This window comes from Natrix helvetica, assembly GCF_964273705.1.
Source record: "Natrix helvetica genome assembly, chromosome: 3".
Taxonomy (NCBI): domain Eukaryota; kingdom Metazoa; phylum Chordata; class Lepidosauria; order Squamata; family Natricidae; genus Natrix; species Natrix helvetica.
In genome coordinates, this window is record NC_138549.1 from 121,245,561 (window position 1) to 121,265,171 (window position 19,611).

The 19,611-nt window shown below is 40.7% G+C and overlaps 1 protein-coding gene across 2 annotated transcripts in view; it reads right to left on the minus strand.

The window, feature by feature from the left end:
• The window catches only part of CELSR2 (cadherin EGF LAG seven-pass G-type receptor 2), a 121,181-nt gene that overhangs the window by 34,373 nt on the left and 67,197 nt on the right, over positions 1-19,611 (minus strand). For both annotated transcript variants that reach the window (XM_081946665.1, XM_081946664.1), the window contains exons 6-17: positions 16,094-16,251; positions 15,163-15,326; positions 14,773-14,898; positions 11,839-12,005; positions 11,222-11,407; positions 10,655-10,768; positions 8,783-8,957; positions 7,462-7,603; positions 6,760-6,880; positions 5,697-5,880; positions 4,388-4,489; positions 3,628-3,722 (exon numbers count right to left, since the gene is read on the minus strand). In XM_081946665.1, the coding sequence (XP_081802791.1) occupies positions 3,628-3,722; positions 4,388-4,489; positions 5,697-5,880; positions 6,760-6,880; positions 7,462-7,603; positions 8,783-8,957; positions 10,655-10,768; positions 11,222-11,407; positions 11,839-12,005; positions 14,773-14,898; positions 15,163-15,326; positions 16,094-16,251 (1,734 nt within the window). The remainder of the gene's footprint in view (positions 1-3,627; positions 3,723-4,387; positions 4,490-5,696; positions 5,881-6,759; positions 6,881-7,461; positions 7,604-8,782; positions 8,958-10,654; positions 10,769-11,221; positions 11,408-11,838; positions 12,006-14,772; positions 14,899-15,162; positions 15,327-16,093; positions 16,252-19,611) is intronic.

The window sequence follows — 19,611 nt, forward strand, 5'->3', positions numbered from 1 at the left end:
GGTGAGAAATTCTAGAGTGAGGCCCTGCCTCATGGTCTGGATGGCCCAGGCGTCCAAGGTGGTTTCTGCCCACTGGTGGACGAAGGCTGTTAGACGTCCCCCAATGGGCCCCACCCCGTGTGAGTCACCAGTATCTACAAAAGGACCAGTTGTTGGCGCTACGAAATGGCCGCCACGCCTGAGGCTGTTGCTGGTTCTGCTGCCAGCCTCCATCTCTGATCCCTGAACGGTCCTGGGCCCTATCCTGAGGTTGTATATAGGACCTGTTGTACTGGGGTCGACGGGAGGACTTTATGTTTGTCCCTTGTCTCAATTAAGATAGGGTCTAACGCCACGCCAAAAAGCGAACCACCCTTGAATGGGGTGGAGGCCAAGCGCCATTTGGAACATAGGTCTGCCTGCCAATGGCAGAGCCAGAGGAGGCGACGGGAAGCAACATTGGATACTACCGCTTGAGATGCGAATTTGGCCGCATTGAGGGTAGCATCAGAGGAAAACTCTAGCGCTGCCACCAGTTTGTTGATGTCTTGGTGGAGGTGCCATATCATCAGGAACAAGCCTGGCCTGTAATTGCCTGAGCCACACTAGCGAAGTCCTGTTGAAGAACGAGGCTGCTGTGGCAGCCTGCAATGCCCAGGCAGCTGTTTTGCGAATGACCAGCTCAGCCTTACGGTCCTCAGCTTTGAGGCCCTCCGAAATTTCTGATGGGATCAAGGCTGGAGAGGCCAAGGCCGCAATTGGAGGGTCCACTGTAGGGAATTGGAGAATCCCATCCAGTTCAGGGGTGGAGGTGTAGAGCTTCCTGTCCCCTTTGCTGGGGGTGGGGGGACAGCAGTTGGTTGAGCCCATTGTTTTTGAACGACATCCAAAAACAGTTTTGGAAAGGGAATGGCATCCTGTTCCTGTACCTGATCAGTGAACAAGTGCTCTGTGGGATCAAGTCCTGCCATGGTACTAGACTGGGTGGAAGTGCCGCCCATATTGGTCGTTGCTTTGGCCTTGTATAGAAAAGATTTAAATAAAGCAGGCCGGAACAAGCCGGAAAAGGCGTGCTTGTCCTGCACTAGGCCCTCGTCATCAGAGAGTTCCAGGTCTGCCACCCCTTCCTCCTCACCTAAAAATGATCCTTCACTGTAGACTGAGGGAAGTGGTGATGGGGGGGTCAGCCTGGGAATTAAGGGTGTCCCTAGCTGAGGTTGCAACTCTAGGCCTCTGAGCCCTGCGATGCAACTCCGCATCCAGCCCTGTGCGATGGCTGCTGAGATCATGTTTTGTAGTGCAGGGGGAAGGTTAAACTCAGAACCTTCCTCAAGCCTCAGCCCAGCAGCTGTGGGGGTAAACGTGGCTGTAGGCTCCGAACCCGTGGGCGCTGAAGCTGAGGCAGGGCTGGCCTCTGAAGGATCAGGGAAGATTGGAGCCCCAATTCCTCTTCCTCAGTTGTTAGTTCCGGTGGGTTAGGGAGGTCCAGAGACCAACCTTGTATTCCAGTCAAATGAAGGGGAGAACCGGGTGAGGGGCCTTCAACTACTAAAGCCGGAGGTGACCTGTTGGTGACCATGGTGACTTTTAATTTTCCTTTGTCCTTGCGCTTGGCAGCCCTAACTGGAGCAATGGATGAAGCACGAGCCCTGTGGCTAGCGGCCCTAGTGGTGGCTCTCCCCATCCTAGTATGGCCCCAGCGGCCTCAGAGTGCAGCGGGGAAGAGGTAGAAGCCCCAGCACTGCCTCCGGAGATGGAATGATCAGCCATAATTATTAACAGGGAGTTAATAACCACGTGCGCTGGAGCAGAGAGATGACAAACCAACCTCCTCAGCTCCCAGAACAAGCTGCTAGTGAGGTAGGCGCCATTTGAGCATGAAATGCTAAGCACGCCCCTTCCGGCTGTCCCTCGGCACCCAGAGAGGTGGCTTCAAAATGGCCGCCACGGCAGAAAGAAATGGCACGAAATTCAAATGTCGTCAAAATGGCGACTGCTTGCTACAGAGTGCTCTACGATTCGCAGCTGGCACGCCAGAAGTCAACAGCAAAGGGGACGGCAGCACTGCAATCTTGAGTCGACAAGCCTCATTGGGCCAATCGCGCTCTCCAAGCAGATCATGGCCACTCAAACCGATGCGAGAGAGGCGAACCTACTCTTACCGTGGCACCTGCGGGAGTGGAGAACGACGAACCAACACACATCTGCAGTAGCTAGCTGCTGCAATCCTTTTAATACGCTGGTCCCCCCGGCCACAAGAGCCTTAAGGGAAGCCGCCGAAATACCAACGGGAGCAAGTCTAGCCCAGCGTAATTACTGCTCGTCAGAACGAGCAGACAACGTGGCTCACACTGTCTTGAACCACAATATCAGTCCAAATGCATGAAATAAATCCAGAAGAAATAAATCCAGAAAGAACAACTAATTAAATAAACAATAAATAAAGAGTAAATAAAGAAATAAGGGGTAATTTGTCTAATGTCCTAGGAGACAAATTTTTACGTCTCTTTAGGGTGGACTGAGTTAAAAAACTGAATTACTCCAGTCAGAGGAGGTGTGGTCAACAATTACTTACTTAGTCTCTAGGCTAATGGACAAAGTTAACCCATGTTTGGAATCCCCAAGCAGCGCCCAGGAGAATCTTTGTTGTTTAGTGTCTTGATAGCTCAGTTGCAGCTTTTGTCTTATCACAGCTTTGCTAAGATAAAGTCAGAAACTGAAACAACGCTTACCCTAAGCTACTTCAATCAAAATGCTCTAGTACTGAATTTAATATTTATCACAGAATTTAATACTCTGAAAATCTCTTCCTTCAAGTTATAGTCCCAGGGCTAAAATATAACCTGAAAATGTGATAATTATACCAGCTGAAAGAGCCAGAAATGAAAATGATGGAAGTCTTATCAATTACAGGCAGCAACTGACAATATATTATTATATTATTAAAGAAAAGCAACTCATGAAGAGATAGCTTGCTTAAGCAATCTGTCCACTCTATGAGAAGCAAAGAAAGGGAGGGGAGAATGGGATAGACACAGGACAAGGTATACTAGCTGATTATAATGGTGAACATGTGACTGAAAGAGAAAGAGAGAGAAATACTGTGAAAGTTGTAAAAGTGTGCCTAGCCACAAAGTTGCTTTTTTTTAGCACCAATGTAACTTCAAACGTAACTTTAAACCTTCCAAGAGTCTCTTGGTAGAGAGATGAGTGGCATACAAATCTAATGAATAAAAAATGGTCAATGCATGAGGCAGTTGGTAAACTATGTCTCCTTGTATTTCTTTGTTAAAAGACAATTCATATTGCCATCCCATTCATCAATCGAGACAATAAGAGGACGTGGTCCTGAAGAAGCTGCTGGCTTTCTATTTTTACAATAATACGTCTTCACAAGTCCTCTGTGAAATATCTTACAAAGAGAGTCAGCATCTCCTCCCTCGCTTATAGTCAAGAGATGGTAATCGGCAGGACTGGGGATTCTATGAATGAAACCAACTTGAGTGAGGACAAAGAGTTTTATTGAATAGCGATTGAGTTTGAGAATTTTGATAAAATAAAAACAAACTATTTGCATTCATACATATAGAAAAGAGTACATCCATAGGCTTTGCTCTGGACCAGGAAAAATGAAAGAAAAGTACTTACAAAATCCTTGAGAACAGCAAAAGTTAGAGAGGTACAGTTGAAAAGATTGGGTGCCAGCCAGCCCTTGTGTTCATCACAGTGCCGTACAGCAGTCCCTGTGGAGCAAAAACAGAGGAGAGGGGATCATTTGTGTGACAATGTGAAACAGCTCAGAAAACCAAATGCCACAAAATATTAGCTTGCTCAGTCTTTTCCTTCCTTCCTTCTTTCTTTCCTTCCTTCATCTTTCTTTCTCTCTCTCTCTCCTTTCTTCCTCTTTCTTTCTTTCTCTCTCTCTCCTTCCTTCCTTCCTCTTTCTCTCTCTCTCATTTCTTCCTTCCTTCCTTCTTTCCTCTCTATCTCACTCTTTCTATTTCTTTCTTATTGAAAAAAATGTCTTTTCAACACATCCTACAGAAAGAAGAATGGGATTGTGCTTGTATTTTCCTTTTTATAACATGGAATATTCTTTTCTGGACACAAATCAGATTGCCATGATGTTAAGAGGAGAGTACGGCTGACCCAAAATATGGTCCAAGCAGAGAGAAAAACTCTGCAACGTACATTGTAATGTTTACTCCATATCAGAGGGTGTGTGTTTTTTTTTAAATGATGAAGGTTAGAAAACCATAGGATGCTTATTTGAGGAAGACTACTTTCTTTGGCCACCTATAACAAGTCATAAACAAAGTAGGATAACTAAAGGAACCTTTACCTGGAAGCATCCAAAGACCATTTAATAATTCAATTGATGACTGCATTCTTAAAGATATTTCATTACCTACAGATCCCCGAGGACAAGGCGCAGCTGCAGGTAAACCAAAGCGAGTGCGTGGCCACCAAATATCAGCTTCAATGGCACGTGGGCAACTATCGTAATTCACTGCAAGAAAAAACGTTAAAGAGTCTGTGTGTAGTCATTTGCCCTATGCCAGTGTTTCTCAACCTTGGCGACTTTAAGTCCTGTGGACTTCAACTCCCAGAATTCCCCAGCCAGCACAGCTGGCTGGGGAATTCTGGGAGTTGAAGTCCACAGGACTTAAAGTCGCCAAGGTTGAGAAACACTGCCGTATGCAAACTCAGTGTGCTCTTTTCAGCACAGCTGGCTGGGGAATTCTGGGAGTTGAAGTCCACAGGACTTAAAGTCGCCAAGGTTGAGAAACACTGCCGTATGCAAACTCAGTGTGCTCTTTTCAGTAAGCATGTTTAAAAGGGAAGGTAATCAAGGTTTAATATTTTTACAAATACTTGCTTTTGGAAATAAACTGCATACAGAAAACAAAGGGCAAGAATGCACTCTAGTCATATAGAAAACAACAGTCCACCTCCTAAGTAATTCAATGTGTATGAATCACATGAATCAACCTGGTAGTTGCATTGTATTATCCCCTTTAACTGCTGGGAGCTGTCTAGTTCAGAGAATCGGTGAGCAAAAGTAAGAAGTGTGTGATAAAGCAGACGTTCCTTTGAATGAAGCTTGGCTTTGTCTCCTATTCACTTCCTAGACATGTCCATGTAGACCAGAGGTGTGAAACTCGATTTCATTGAGGGCTGCATCAGGGTTGTGGTTGACCTCAGGGGGTATGGCCAGAGTGGTTGTGGCCTGCTTGATGTCACTCACGTCAGGGGTGCCTGTGACGGCCCGAGCACTCTGCCAGCAGGCTCTGCACATGGAAGCTCCATTTTCCCTGGTAGAGGGTTGCAGGAGGCTGTCGCAGCCGGAAACGGAGTTCAGGAACCCATTTTCAATGGCAGAGGCACCGCTGGCCGGTCCCTCACTGTTCCAAGGTGGCCCCACAAACCAAATCTAAACACCTTGTGGGCTGGATCTGGCCTGCAGGCCTTGGGTTTGACACCCTTGGTGTAGATTTTTTCAGAATTAGCACAAAGGTGGTCTGCAATTGCTTTTTTCCAATATTTCTTTACCCCACTCCCCACCTCAATCTTGCCTACCATTGAATGGTGGCCTACCATTCAAATCCCAGTCAACTTTAACCCTACTCCATTCTAAGGTTGCAGTCGCAGTAAGACAAATTTGACCCAAACCAAAGTGATTCGGCTGTGCTTCCCGCCCAAGGAGTATTTCTAACCTTCACAGCCGCTGATGGTAACTTCTGCAAAAGGATTGTCACAGCGGTCACAGCGGCGTCCAATGACACCTGGCTTGCAGGAGCACTGCCCAGTCTCAGCTTCACAGGTGCGAGATAATGAGCCGGTGTGGTAGCAGTCACAGAGGAAACATGTGGCGCTATCTGCTGGACGGTAGTGATTGTCCTGTAGAATAGCAGAGAGACTTCTGTCCATTTTATTTGTAATAATTTGTCATTTTATTTGTCGTATGTATGTATGTATGTATGTATGTATGTATGTATGTATATCACCTCTTGGCCAATCCAAGACCTTTACCAGATACGTTGTTTCCTATTAAATTTTGAACAGTTCACTTGCACACTCAGACTTCTCCAGATACTGTCATGATTTCTATCAAATATGTCAAAATCCAATTCTGTATTACTTTGAGTGATCATATACACATGTCAAAAAGTAATGGTTGAGCATGATGCTTATGAGAAGCAACAAGCACCAGCACACCCTCTGCCTTTACCCCCCTCTGCATTACTGGAAGCGAGTCAGAAGTTTTTGATTTCCACTAATAGCATCATCTGGAGGGAAAATCTGTTGTTAATATTATGGCTAGATTCAAATAATGTTCAGACATTTTTTTTAATGTTGTTAAAACCACTAAGGACGTTGAACCATTATTTATTTAATTTTTACCTCATCAAACTCCTCAATCTGAGGATGACACACATAAAATCACAAAATGCATAAAAGCAAACAAGTAAACAAACTGGTATAATAAAAACCATAATTATTGGTCAGGGAAACAGCAAATTAATAGTTGGGGGGAAAAGCAAAATAATTTGTATATACAAAGACACCCATTTTTTTGCCTGGTGTGTCATAACTTCCCTTAGTTGGCAAATTCATTTGTTAAGGCAAAATGTTTAATAGTCAAGTTATTAAAACAACGAGTAGCAATAATACAGAAACAGAAACTGTTTGATCAATTATTCCGCATCCTCTTTGATGATTTTTTAACTCCGGATTGTAAGTTTCTACCCTTAACTAGATAAATAATCCAAAGCTCACCTTGCAGTGGCACTCTCCATTAGTTTTGTTGCAGTCGGGGTCAAATCCTTTATCAACATCACAGTTGCAGGGGCCACATATAGGATGCCCCCACCATCCCCGTGGACAGGGCTGGGCTAACCTAACAATGAAAACACAAGGCCTGTTGGAAGCATCTTTCAAATACAGTAGAAGAGTATAGTAACTTCTTCATTACAAATTATGGTATTGCCTTTTCGAAGATCTTCCATTCCTTTGCACTTGGAGGCTGTCATAATTTATGACAAAGCTTTCAGTAAAGGGATAATAACGAAAGAGATGCTGGGATGTTTTATTTCGGATTTCCACAAGTTTGTGGAATTATTGATGTGTATGATAAATCACTTTATATGAATTAATCTCCTTGGTTGGCATGCATATATACATCAATCATGTTAATTATGTACAGCATGTACGCTGTATATGCAAGCCAATGCCACTACATTCATGCCTCTCCCATACCTGAATGAATGTTACACACTTTTAGGATGACCTTTTATTTGCACATATATAGCCAGATGCAAATGCCTAAGCTCTCAGCCATATGCAAATGCCTAAGATATTAATAAATATCTGCAACATGCATCCAGCACATCCACATTTCAGTTCTACAAATACTGAAAAGTAGCATCAAACACTTACAGGCGCATCACAACAAATGTAAGTGAACTTTCTCAGACTCACTTGTTCTCGCAGTATGGCCCAAAGTAGCTGTCAGGACACTCACAGGTGTAGCCATGGGATGAGCTGGGTTTGCGGACACAAATGGCTTGATGCTCACAGGGGTTAAAGGAACAGACATTGGCACAGCTGTCTCCATAGTAACCTGGGCATCACAGGAAGAATTCTGGGTATAACTCTGGCAATAATCTCCAACCTGAGAGCAAATGATAGCCTGGCCAAGCAGGAGATTTCGGGATAATCATTCTCCAATCACAACTGAGCTAAAGGCTGCAGGTGGGAGGGGTGGCTTGAAAGATAGAAATGACCATGGCGCCTATCCTTGTCAACTACCTACTTTTTAATAAAACTTTTTAATAAAACAATGAAAACCTGAAACAGGCAAATAAATAAATAAATAAATAAATAAATAAATAAATAATAAATAAATAAATAAATAAATAAATAAATAAATAAATAAATAAATAAATAAATAAATAAATAAACAAACAAACAAACAAACACATACATACATACATACATACATACATAAATGTATATGTACGTGTACAAATATGTATGTATATATGTGTGTGTGTACACACACATATACATATATGTATATATACACAATCTCTAGCAAGAATATTGGCCTCTTGCCCAACCTCACTCTTAAGTATTAAATAATGCAATAAAAATTGTTTATTTCTGGTAAGTGTTATGTTTTGTATAGTATCCCAATCAAGTGTAATGCGTAACTATTACTACTATGAATTATGCAAATATAGTTCATGTTATTTCAATAATTATGCTAGAATAATAATCTTTATTTTGCTGTATATTAGTTATTTGATTAAGGAAAGTGTCAAAAACAAACTACATTGGATTAAAGCAAACAGCACAGAAAGTCCATATATATTGTACAAATGAACTACAGTAAGAAAGAACATTTAAAACACAGTAACTGTATAATGTATCTTTCCATCAGGATGAATCATAATAAATTATTGAAGCTTTGTATCACAGCTTTAATAGTATTATTTTAAGCTCTGACTCAGCTATTGCACAACTAAAAATAATGTTTTGAGTACAATGCAGCTATTATTTACAACAGTTAAGCCCATTACATATCACACATGGCAAATACTTGATGCCCTCCCAATATGTTGGACTATAGCCACCTAAACCTTAGGCAGCATTAGAACTGTTTTAGAGGATTTTTCTAAAAAAAGTATACATTGAATTTATATGGCAGCCCATCTTGTGGTACGCAATTCTAGGCCGCCTAAGAACCATAATATGGAGTCTTCTTCACCATTATAATCCCACTGTCCCTTCCACTGACCTGGATCACAACTGCAGGAATAACTATCCCAATCATCATTGCAGTAGCTATTGAGAGGACAGGGATTGGAGTCACACGGGTCTGGGATACTGCAGCCATGCTCCACATTCACTTTATCAGCCTGGTTTACATTCAAGGTGATGGCACTGCCTGACGTCTCTCCCATCCTTACACCCTGGCGGATCCAAGCAAAAAAAAGAAAACCAAGGAAGGAAGGAGAAGATCAGCTCTTATTCTTCTGCACATTCATTTCTTGCTTCTGGTTCTCAATGAACCTATGAACTCAGTGAACTATGAACTGAGAACCTTAGTGAAGACAATTTGCAGCCTATTTATTCCAACCGCCTTTTAGGAACCCCAAAAAGCAAACTATAAATATCTTTAAATAAATAAGCCAACTATGAGAACTGCAGCCCCTAGATGGTGCTGCATTGCTTAAAATAAACACAGTTGATACTTGACGGATCTGTACAAATACAGTTTGTTTCAGTATTCATTGAATTTAAGATGCTATATACTCAGTCCCCATTCATAAACAGGAAATATGGAGCCAGCATGACTATTAAGTGGGAAAAGTGAACAAAAAATGCTATTATAGAATTGTGAATTACAACCCATCATGACAATAATAATGAAATAATAACTCTAACTGGTAAAAATAATTTGGATATAAACTATAATATGGGACCTGGGGAAAAGATTTATTAATTTTATTAATATTTTTTGGCTTAGATTTTGTTATAAACATGTAATCTCTCCTGGGTACTTATAAATTCTAGTAATAAATTTTTGTCTAGATTTATTATAATATAAATATAAATGATTCTAGACAAAAGCACGTTTAAACAAATATAGTTAAATGAGAATGATGGTATATTGATGGTATAAAGATTTTTGATTTAAAATGTACAATTCAATATGAATGAAGTATAAAGAATGATTGTAGTAACGCACGAAATTTATTTGCAACCAATCGACATGCTTTCTGGAAGATGTAATGAAGAATGTTTTTGTATGTGTTTTTTGTTTAATTAAAACAATTAAAAAAAAGAATTGTGAATTGCATGCTGCAGGTAGTCCTTGATTTACAACAGTTTGCTTAATGATCATTCAAAACTAATAATTCACATTTACAGCCATGGCAGCATCCCCGTGGCCACGTGATCAAAATTCAGACACTTGACTCCTTTTTATGACAGCTGCAGTCTCTTGGGGTCATGTGATAACCGTTTGTGACCTTCTGACAAGCAAAGTCAATGGGGAAACCATATTCCCTTACCACCATGTTACTAACTTAACATATGCAATGATTCACTTAACAACTGGGGCAAGAAAGGTCATAAAATGGGGCAAAACTCAAATCTCTTCCTTAGCAACAGAAATATTGGGCTCAACTGTGGTTGTAAGTCGAGGACTACCTGCATGTGTTGCTGTTCTTATGTAAGATCTGCATAATGTAGACATGACTTAGGACCTAGAAGAATGCTTGCTTCATTCAATTTTCAGCAAAATCAAGCTGGAGAATGAGACAGCTCTGGTTCCTGGAGATTTCAGACATAACAGCTTCTAATTTATTTATATTTGTATACTAAACTATTTGTATAGTTATACTGGCACAGACACATACTCCACAACAATCTCTCCCAGTTACATAATTTTTTTAAGGATGTCAGTTACGTTATTTGCTTAAGAGTGATGTGGTCTATAAATTGGGCCTACCTTTCCCGAAATATATGTCTATATAAAAAGCACCGAAGAAAGAAGAGTTGAAAGAAGTGGTGGAGTCTGCACCTGATGGGTCAACCATGGTATGGCCCATTGACCCAATAACATCCAGAAAGGGCCATCAAGGCTTCTTCTTCATCCACTCACCTGCATGCAACCACGGAATCCATGCTGCAGGTTTCCTTTCTCCCCCAGTACAGCACCGATACTCAAATTCCACATTTTTAGCCCACGAAGTTCACTACTAATATTGGCCATCACCTGGAGGATAGACAGGCAAAGCAAACATCATTTTTCCTTAATTTCTTGATGAGACCACAGTACTTATTTGTATAATACAGATCAGATGTTACAAACCACCAGGACAGTGGTGAAAGCCAAGAAGAGGTGGGCTGGAATAAATTATTAAGATAGCTGTAGTTTGATACTGAATAATTTTATAGAATTAACTAACTATAAATCAAAATCTATAGAAAAAGAGCATAAGGATAGTCAAAGAGATTAGTGATAAAATGTATCAGACTATTAGGAATCAATTTAGATCCATCTCATTTAGATCAATCCCATAGATAACTTCAGTTCCCCTGGACTAAATTATGCTACAAGTGTTACATTCAAGCTTTAGGAAATATACAGAATGATGCTCCATAAATGCCAAATGATTCAGTCATTAGTTGACCATCAATATTAATTGAGTTCTAGTGCTCACTGTACCTGGTGCAAACCATAATCAAAAGCCATTATGGCTAACCACTGGGCTTCTGGATTGTCCCAGCTGCTATGCAGCTCCAATTGTAGGTGATGCCAGTCACCATCATTCACTTTCACCTGGTGTAGCCTCAGTGCTGAAATTTGGATGTTGGCTCGGTACACGGTCATCAGCAATGTACCTTCATTTAACTGAGCAAAGAGATAAGAACAGAATGAGTTTAGATTTGAGCCATGTTTTCACTGCAGAAGGCACTATCCATCTCTGTCCATCAACACCCCCCCCCACCTAGAGTCCAGAAAGTACATAGTTCCATTCCTTCCCTTAAGAGGTACATGGAGACAATAACTCCCTTTGTGGTTTGCTGCCACTGCAACTGGAATGGAAGGCCTCTGGGAGAAAACTAGACCCTTCTCCACATTTTAAAACCCCCCACCAACCCTTTGAAATGGTGCTCCAGAATATACATATTTTACAAATAAATGTTGGTGGGATATTTTTCAGAATGCTAGGAGGTTGTCCCTAGCCCATGGGCTACAAGGTGCCCTGTTGTGTTGTAACATAAAGTGGTTTTCTCTAGGATACTAATCTGCAAGAGAATAGTAAAGTGTTGCCTACTCACCCAAAGTGTTATGGTAGAATGCTGCCCCGCTGCAGCACGGAGGAGGACACCATTGCTCTGCCTGGTACGAAACATAAGTCCAATGTGCCAAGGAAGCGTGATGATCAATGCCAAATTACTCCAAATCACCATACTGTGGCCCAAGAAACGCTGAGGACTTGCCATTTCTTCACAGAGAAAAGGAGTTCAACAAGTGTATAAAATATTGCATACCAGAGTGTGTGTGTGTGTGTGTATATATGTGTGTTGGGTGAACTATTCTTATATAGTGATAATATTTTTTTTAAATAGTGTTTCTTCAGTATTTTGGGCTTAAAGTGTTCAAACAATTTCACCCAAGTTCTAATCAATGATCTGATGGGTTTTTTTTTTAATTGCTTAAAAAGTAAGTACCATGTGGAGAAGCAGGAGAGCATTCTGCATTGTAGTCCTGCATTAGATAGGGGAGTTTGTGGGAGTCCATTCTTTCTCTCCCTTTTCTTTCTGTACAAATGGATAGAGGAGGGACCATACCCACCCTTGCATAGGCTGGAGATACAAAATGAGTGTGTTTGAACTCATTCCAACAGAAGGGCCTTCTGGTAACTTACAAGTTCATGTTCATATTATAATTCCTGGAAACTATATAGAATTGGCTTGCCATTGTCTTCTACAGTGTTACATATTTGTACACATGTCACAAAAAGAGAGGGAAACATTTTAAATCCTTTTTGTAGTTTTGTTATATAAGATTCAAGAAGAGGTAAGGTGGTTGACTCCATTTCTGCTGGATTACTAGAGCCTGCTATATTGGTTTCTTGATTGCTGAAAATGTGAAAACCAATCAACTCACTTTATAATTATCAACATTTCTAGTCATTAACATGTGGAAGAATGTTGACAAGGAGGTGAGGACCCAATTACCAAAAAATCCTAGGGGAAATGGATTATGCAGATCCCTTCTAGTCGGAATTCAGGCTCAGGCATGGAAAAGATATGACGCTTCTTCCTTAAAAGATGAGCTATTTTGAAAATCTGGATGGGGGGGGAATGCATTCTTTTTGGCTCTATTAAATCTTTCAGTGGCATTCAACAATGTAAAGCATTGTACTCTTTTGGACTGCTTGCAAGGGCTATGGTTTCGCTCCTATCTAAGCAAATGGTTTTAGTGGACTGTTATAAAGGCATAGTATTCAAACCCATGATTGCTCTAATGTGTGGTACCCCTGAGCCTTGTGCTATCCCTGTATTATTTAATATTTATATGAAAACTTGGGAGAGGTCATTCATTGGCTTAGGTGAAGTGTCACCCACATGTGTTTTACAATCAGTTATATGCCACCCTACATATTCCATGGAAGTCTTGAACCTGAGCTACTAAGCCCTGGATGGAGCAAGACACACTCAGATTAAGCATTAGCTAATGGAGTTGTTTTATGTTAGTAACTACCTAGACATTATGGAAACATTGATACCAGGATTTATTTTTAATGGTTTTTTTCTCCTTTCCAAAGAGATGGTTTGTGATTAGGGATCCTTCTGAACTTGTGGTTCCTGTTCAAATAAGAGGCAGAAGCCATGGTCAAAGATCTGAGCTTTGCCTAGCGCTGTCTAGTATCCTAGCTGTGATCCTACCTTGATCAGGATAGCCTTACAATGGAACCACAATGATCACACTTGCATTCTATGTAGAATTGCCTTTAGAGATGGCTCAGAAACTGCAACTTCTGAAGTTGCAGAAGGTACAGAATGAGGTGGCTAGATTGGTGTCAAGACTACCCAATGCTGCAGGATAATACTGCATTGATTATTTTATTAAGCTTATAGGTCAAATTTACAAGTGTTAATTATCCCCTGTAAATCTCTACATGGTGTAGCATCAAGACACATTAGGCACTGTCTTGTCAGAATTGATTCTGCCCATCCTGTCCAAATATCAAGGAAGGCTTCTATTAAGAGTACTCTTTAATTTCCCTTGTAAAGTGCAGGAATATATATGAGACAACAGCTTTCTTTGTGGTTGCCTCCAGAGTTTGGATCATGCTTTATGTGGAGGTTTACTCGTCATTTTTCTTTTTTCCTTTTTAAATCCACAAGGCCATGGGTCAGCAACCCGTGGCTCTGGAGCAGAGGTGGGTTGCTCCTGGTTCGGGCTGGATCGGGCGAACCGGTAGTAGCACTGGCGGGAGGCTCCGCCCACCTGCCTGACGCGCCCAAACTGGTAGTAAAATATTTGGCAACCCACCACTTCTCTGGAACCACATGTGGTTCTTTCATCTCTCTGCTGCAGCTCCCTGTCGCTGGTTGGCTCCACAATTTGATAGGGCTTTCGGTTAGGACAGGTAGAGGAAAAAGTACACCATGCTCACATTAGGAAGAGACTCTATGGTTGAGGAACCAGACTTCTGGTCGCCTCCAGAATTGAATGGGGGGCTTTCGGTTAGGAACTTTGTGGCTCTTTGGGTGTTTAATGTTGCTGACCCCTGCACAAGGTACTTAAAAGACCATTTCATTCCATTGTGCTGCTGTTCTGACATGTTTGCAAACATGGTTTTTTTTGTTTTTTTTACTCCTTGTTATAACCAACCAGACATATGGCAGCTACCATCATAAATAAGGACTTGAACCACTGCTTCTCTATCCCTATCATTTTTGCTAATTTATATTGGATGATATAACCATTTTAGAAGAAAGGGTATTTAAAAGGAGAGAGAGAGAGAGAGAGAGAGAGAGAGAGAGAGAGAGAGAGAGAGAGAGAGAGAGAGATCCATCCATCCATGAATTTTTAGGACATTAGCATTCCCACCTTTTCTTCTATTTCTTCTAACAATTAGAATAGTATATTTTCTGTTTCCTTGGAGCTAGGAAAGGTGTGACTTCCTGATATAGTTCCTGGCAATTAGCACATATGTCATTCCAGAAAAAGCACCTTCTTTAGCAGCTTCCATCTTTTACCTTGTTTGCAGTCCTTGCCTCCAAAACCCAGGGGACATTCACAGGTGAAAGTATTCCACTGGTTGACACAAGTTCCACCATTATGGCAGGTGTTGGTATCACAAAAATTCTTCTTGGCACAGCAGCCTGAAAGGAGAATGTAAGAATGCACTGGGAAGGATGGTAATAGAAGCTTCTCCAAGGATTAGGAAAGCTTTTGCTGAATTTGTTACTGAGTCATGAGGAGCTAAGTCATGAATGAAAGTCATTCCTATGGATGTGTTATACTGCAGACAGTGGCTAGGGCCTGCTGAGGTGTTCTCAATAGGTGGTTGTCTGTTTGCCAATTTCCACCCACAGAAACCCCAACCGTTTGCTTAGACTTTCAATTTCCCCCTGAATTCATCATACCAGGCAAAGTTCCATTATTTGCAATGAAGTCAGCCAGGTCTACATCTTGATTATCAATCAGGAAGTCTCTCATGCAACCTATAAAATGCCGGTTCCGTATTGGGAAACTCTCAGGAAGGTCAGGAATGCCACCCAGTAACAAGGGACCTGTCAAATCCAAGGATCTGTAAAGTCAAATTAGAGTTACTCAAGAGAAAAACATGATCAAGAGGGAAAAAAATCTGCTTGCGAAAGTTGTTCTGACCTAAACAGATATTAAGCTGTCATCAGTCACGCATTATATTAAAAGAGTAGCCATGTGACCTCAGTCATTATGAATCCAATTTCTAATAGAGGTTTATAGTAGAAGTTTGAGATTTTAGCAAATCATTATGTACTATATATAAAAGTGCAGCAGCGGAAGATAGCAGGGAAGGCTAAGGAATAGATCACTATCTCAAATGCCCTGCCCTGAATATAGTCTTCACTTCTCAGAATTTTCAGCAATAGCCAAATTGACTGGGGTATTTGGGAGTTGAGATCTGCTCATTCATCCAGAAAGCACTCAGGTTAAGGGAGATTAACGTAACAGCCGAATAGTATTTAGAAAATAGAAATAATGTATTTTGGAACATACAGTAGTATTAGTTCTCATGATGGTTACAGGCTTCTGTACTCTATAGGCATCCATGCAATATGTCAAACTACTAGCTTCCTATCTCCATGAATACCAGATGACCAATAAAATCTATAGTACTTCACATTCTCATATAGGGTAAAATTGAGCCAGGGAAATTAATAAAGTTAATTATAGCCCCACGGCTTATTTTTCTCACAACCATTTCCCCACTGAATAACTCACGTAAAGTCAATCTGCTTTCACCCATCTCTATTCAGTACTTATGATTACAAGCTCATCAGGTGTATTTAATAGTGCTTGTAAAATTCTCACTTCTTTGTGCCTGATTGTGTCCCTTGAGCTGAACAGGAATAGTTTCCTAGAATAGAGCCAAATTTCAAGGCCACTGAAGTGTCACAGTCATCTACTGTCACCACAGCTACTTTCTCATCTGAAGGCCCCTGTGGAATTCCAGACGTCCCCACGACAGGCTGTGAAAAGAAAGCAGAATTCTGTTATAAAACTTCAGGCCAGCCAATTAATGGTTACTACAGAAAATATTGATAGGGAGGCGCAGAATGCTGACCAAAACCTATTGAACAATGCAAATGCTCTCATATGGCTGCTCCCAAATTAGGATGAATTTAGTAAAAAGGCCCATTTCTAATTTGCACTTTGCATACTCTCTTTACACCCCTCTCCAGTTGACTCCAGATGCACCATCCCCATGATAAATTGGCTTCTTTCAAGGTTTTTTTTTTAATTCCACACTTGTTTGTCTGAACCTGGAGCAAAGTTAGCCTTTTTCCTGTGAAATGATAGGGCCTGTGAACAATTTCTACTGACTTTGCTCTTCTTTAACAACACCTGTCAGCTCCTGGCCACAATTTAAGTATTTCTCAGCATGCATTTCCTTAACTATTCTAAGAAAAGAATTTAAACAACCCTATCAGGCAACTCAATCTGTTCACTTCCTAGTCAATGTCACAATATGAGGGGGGGGGGGGGGCGAGAAGCAGCTTTCCTCTGCTTCTATAACTTTTAAAGGAGTTCTTAACACTTGCAGTCAGTTTCACAATCACTGCAAAAAAAATTCCTGGCTAGGTTTCCTGTTTAAATAAACAACATGAATGGAACTGAAGTGAGCCCTTAGTCTCTCTCCCATCAAACACATGAAAACCCACAAACATACCTGTAGAAGGTGTAAACCGCAAATCACAACTAGGGTTGGCTCTATTATGACAAATATCAAGTTGCCAAGATGCCACCATGTCACCAGTAGTTATGTATATAATGAAGAGCCCCCAAAATAGCTGGAAGATAATCTCCCACAAAATGCAATTACAGAAATAGGCAAAGCACCTCTGAGTGGATTGCACAGACCCATTCAAGAGAGAGAAAAGGGAGAAATGGACAATTTAAGGGAAAACCACAATGTACCATAACAGACCATTCTGTTTTGTATATGTATCAACTTTTAGCAGCATAGCTAGAAGGAACAGTGTCCTGACAGTCTAATTTCATTCCTTCCAAAGCAGTTATGTTTACTGCAAATGGTCAAATGCACCCAAAACATTTACCCCCCCCCCCAAAAAAAAGAAAAGAAAAGTGGGGTACAAGCACTTTCTTTTCATTTTCTTTTGTGTTGCGTAAGGATGAGATTTTTATTCTGCCAAGGGACAGGATGCTATTTAATCCCAGTTTTCATACCGGAGGCAGAACTGAATGCCTCATGGTGTTCCCTGGCTGTTTCCTGCATTTCAAGACCAGCAGAAGTGAAGATAGTTGTGGTTGGCTTCAAACTGGATTTTCAGACATTTGGGAGTGGAAACAGATAGAAATTTATGCCACGCGAAAGAGTCTTTCGTATACCTCAGAAATACTTGCAGGTTCAGTTAGATGGCACGGTTGTGCTTCTCAGGAAAAAGAAAACATGCAGAATGCCTCTATTAGCTGTGATGCTAGAAATCAGGAGAAAACAGCTATGCTGGCAGCTTAATGCCAATGGCCAAACACTTTCAGAACATGTTTGCAGAGTTTTGATACTTAAAAATCAACAAAGTGGTAAATGGGTGGAATTTTCCCCCTGTTGCTTCACCAAAGGTATTTATTTATGAAGCAGTGATTCTGATATGCAGTAGCAATGATAAAGGCAGAACTAGGAGCTGAAACGTGTTCTGATAAATGAGTTTATGATCCAAGATGAATACATTCTATACATTTGCCTGGAGAGAATTTAATGATCTAATCTTTAGAAATAGATCTGACTGACTAATACAATGTTTTATCCTTGACTATCAGCAGGTAAAGTTTCAACTAGTTCTAGCTAGCTATCAGAATCAGTAAGACCTCTCTCTCTTCTCTCAAAAATGAAAAAAGCAATTTTCATGGTGACAAATACTGTCCAACTATCTGGAGATGCATGGACTTCAAACTTATGACTTCTGTAAGTAAAGCATCAAGCAGGCATCACAAAAAAGGTGAGTTTTTTTTTCAGATTATAGGACTATGATGGATTTTTTAAAACAATATACAGTATGTTGGGACAAAACTGATTTAGAGAAATACCAATGTTACTACTAATAATTATTACTAATAATAATCTTAGTACTTTTCTAGATCAGTTTTATCCTAACATATATTGTCCCTTGCATATAATAATAAGAATAGTAAACAAGCAGTTTATTACTAATACATGTTGGATAATTGAGAAAACCAAATACCAAAAATGAAGTTATGCAGGTGGTCCTCACTTAATGACCACTTGTTCAGCAAGTGTTTGAACTGATGATGATGATGAATTGGTTACACCCAATTCTCAAAGTTCCAGCCATCCAGACATGACCCTGAGAACCCATGAATGCAGTCTAGACATTCAATGACTGCCATTTCAGTATCCCAGAGTCATGTGCCACCTTTACTGTCACCATTTGTGACCTTCACTGTTGGATTCTGAAAGCAAAGCCAATGGGGATGCTGGCAGGAGGTTGCAAATGGCAACACATCACATCCGGTCTAACATGGTTAGACAGTCAGGATTCACTGAACAACATCAACCAAAAGTAACAGAACTGCTAATTATGTGACATCGTGTTTTATGATTGTATCACTTAATAATGGAAATTCCAGTCCTAACTGTTGTCATTAATTGAGGACTACCTGTATGTGTTCCATTGACTATAGGCCTTTCATTGTGTTGATCACATCAAGCTGTAGAAGACATAAAAATGGGAATTCCAGAACATCTCATTTCTTCATGAGAAACCTCTATATAGGCCAGGAAATCACAGTATGGACAGAACAGCACTGGTGATCTTAGAAAACATTTTTAGATGCTCCAAAGTTCTCATTTGAAGTACAAATAGCTACGCTCAGACACATGATGTGAAGATATAGTTCTCTGAAGGAAGGATCTAATGTTGGGGAAGGTAAAAGGGAAGAGAAGAGGATGACCAGCAGCAAGCAGGATGGTCCAAGTTACAGCAGCAATGGCTGCATCATTGGACCTGAAAGACCAGGTTAGGGACACAGATCATCTTAGAGAAAATCTATCTATGTGGTAACTAAGAAACAACACCAACCTGATGGCACATAATCAATTCACAAGCAGCACCCTTTGTGAAATTAGATTTTTTTTTCCAGCAGCAGTGGGCAGATGTTGATTTTGTAAAATCTATACTCTTTGCTGGTAATCAGTAATGGATAGATACATGTCTGGGTGCAATGGAATATATTTCTAATGAAGACCATAAGCAGCATGTTATTTACAAATACAAACCAAATTCCTAATAAAACACTCCAAATGGCACAAATACCTGCTTAAAGTCAAGCCTTTAATAATTATGTGTTCC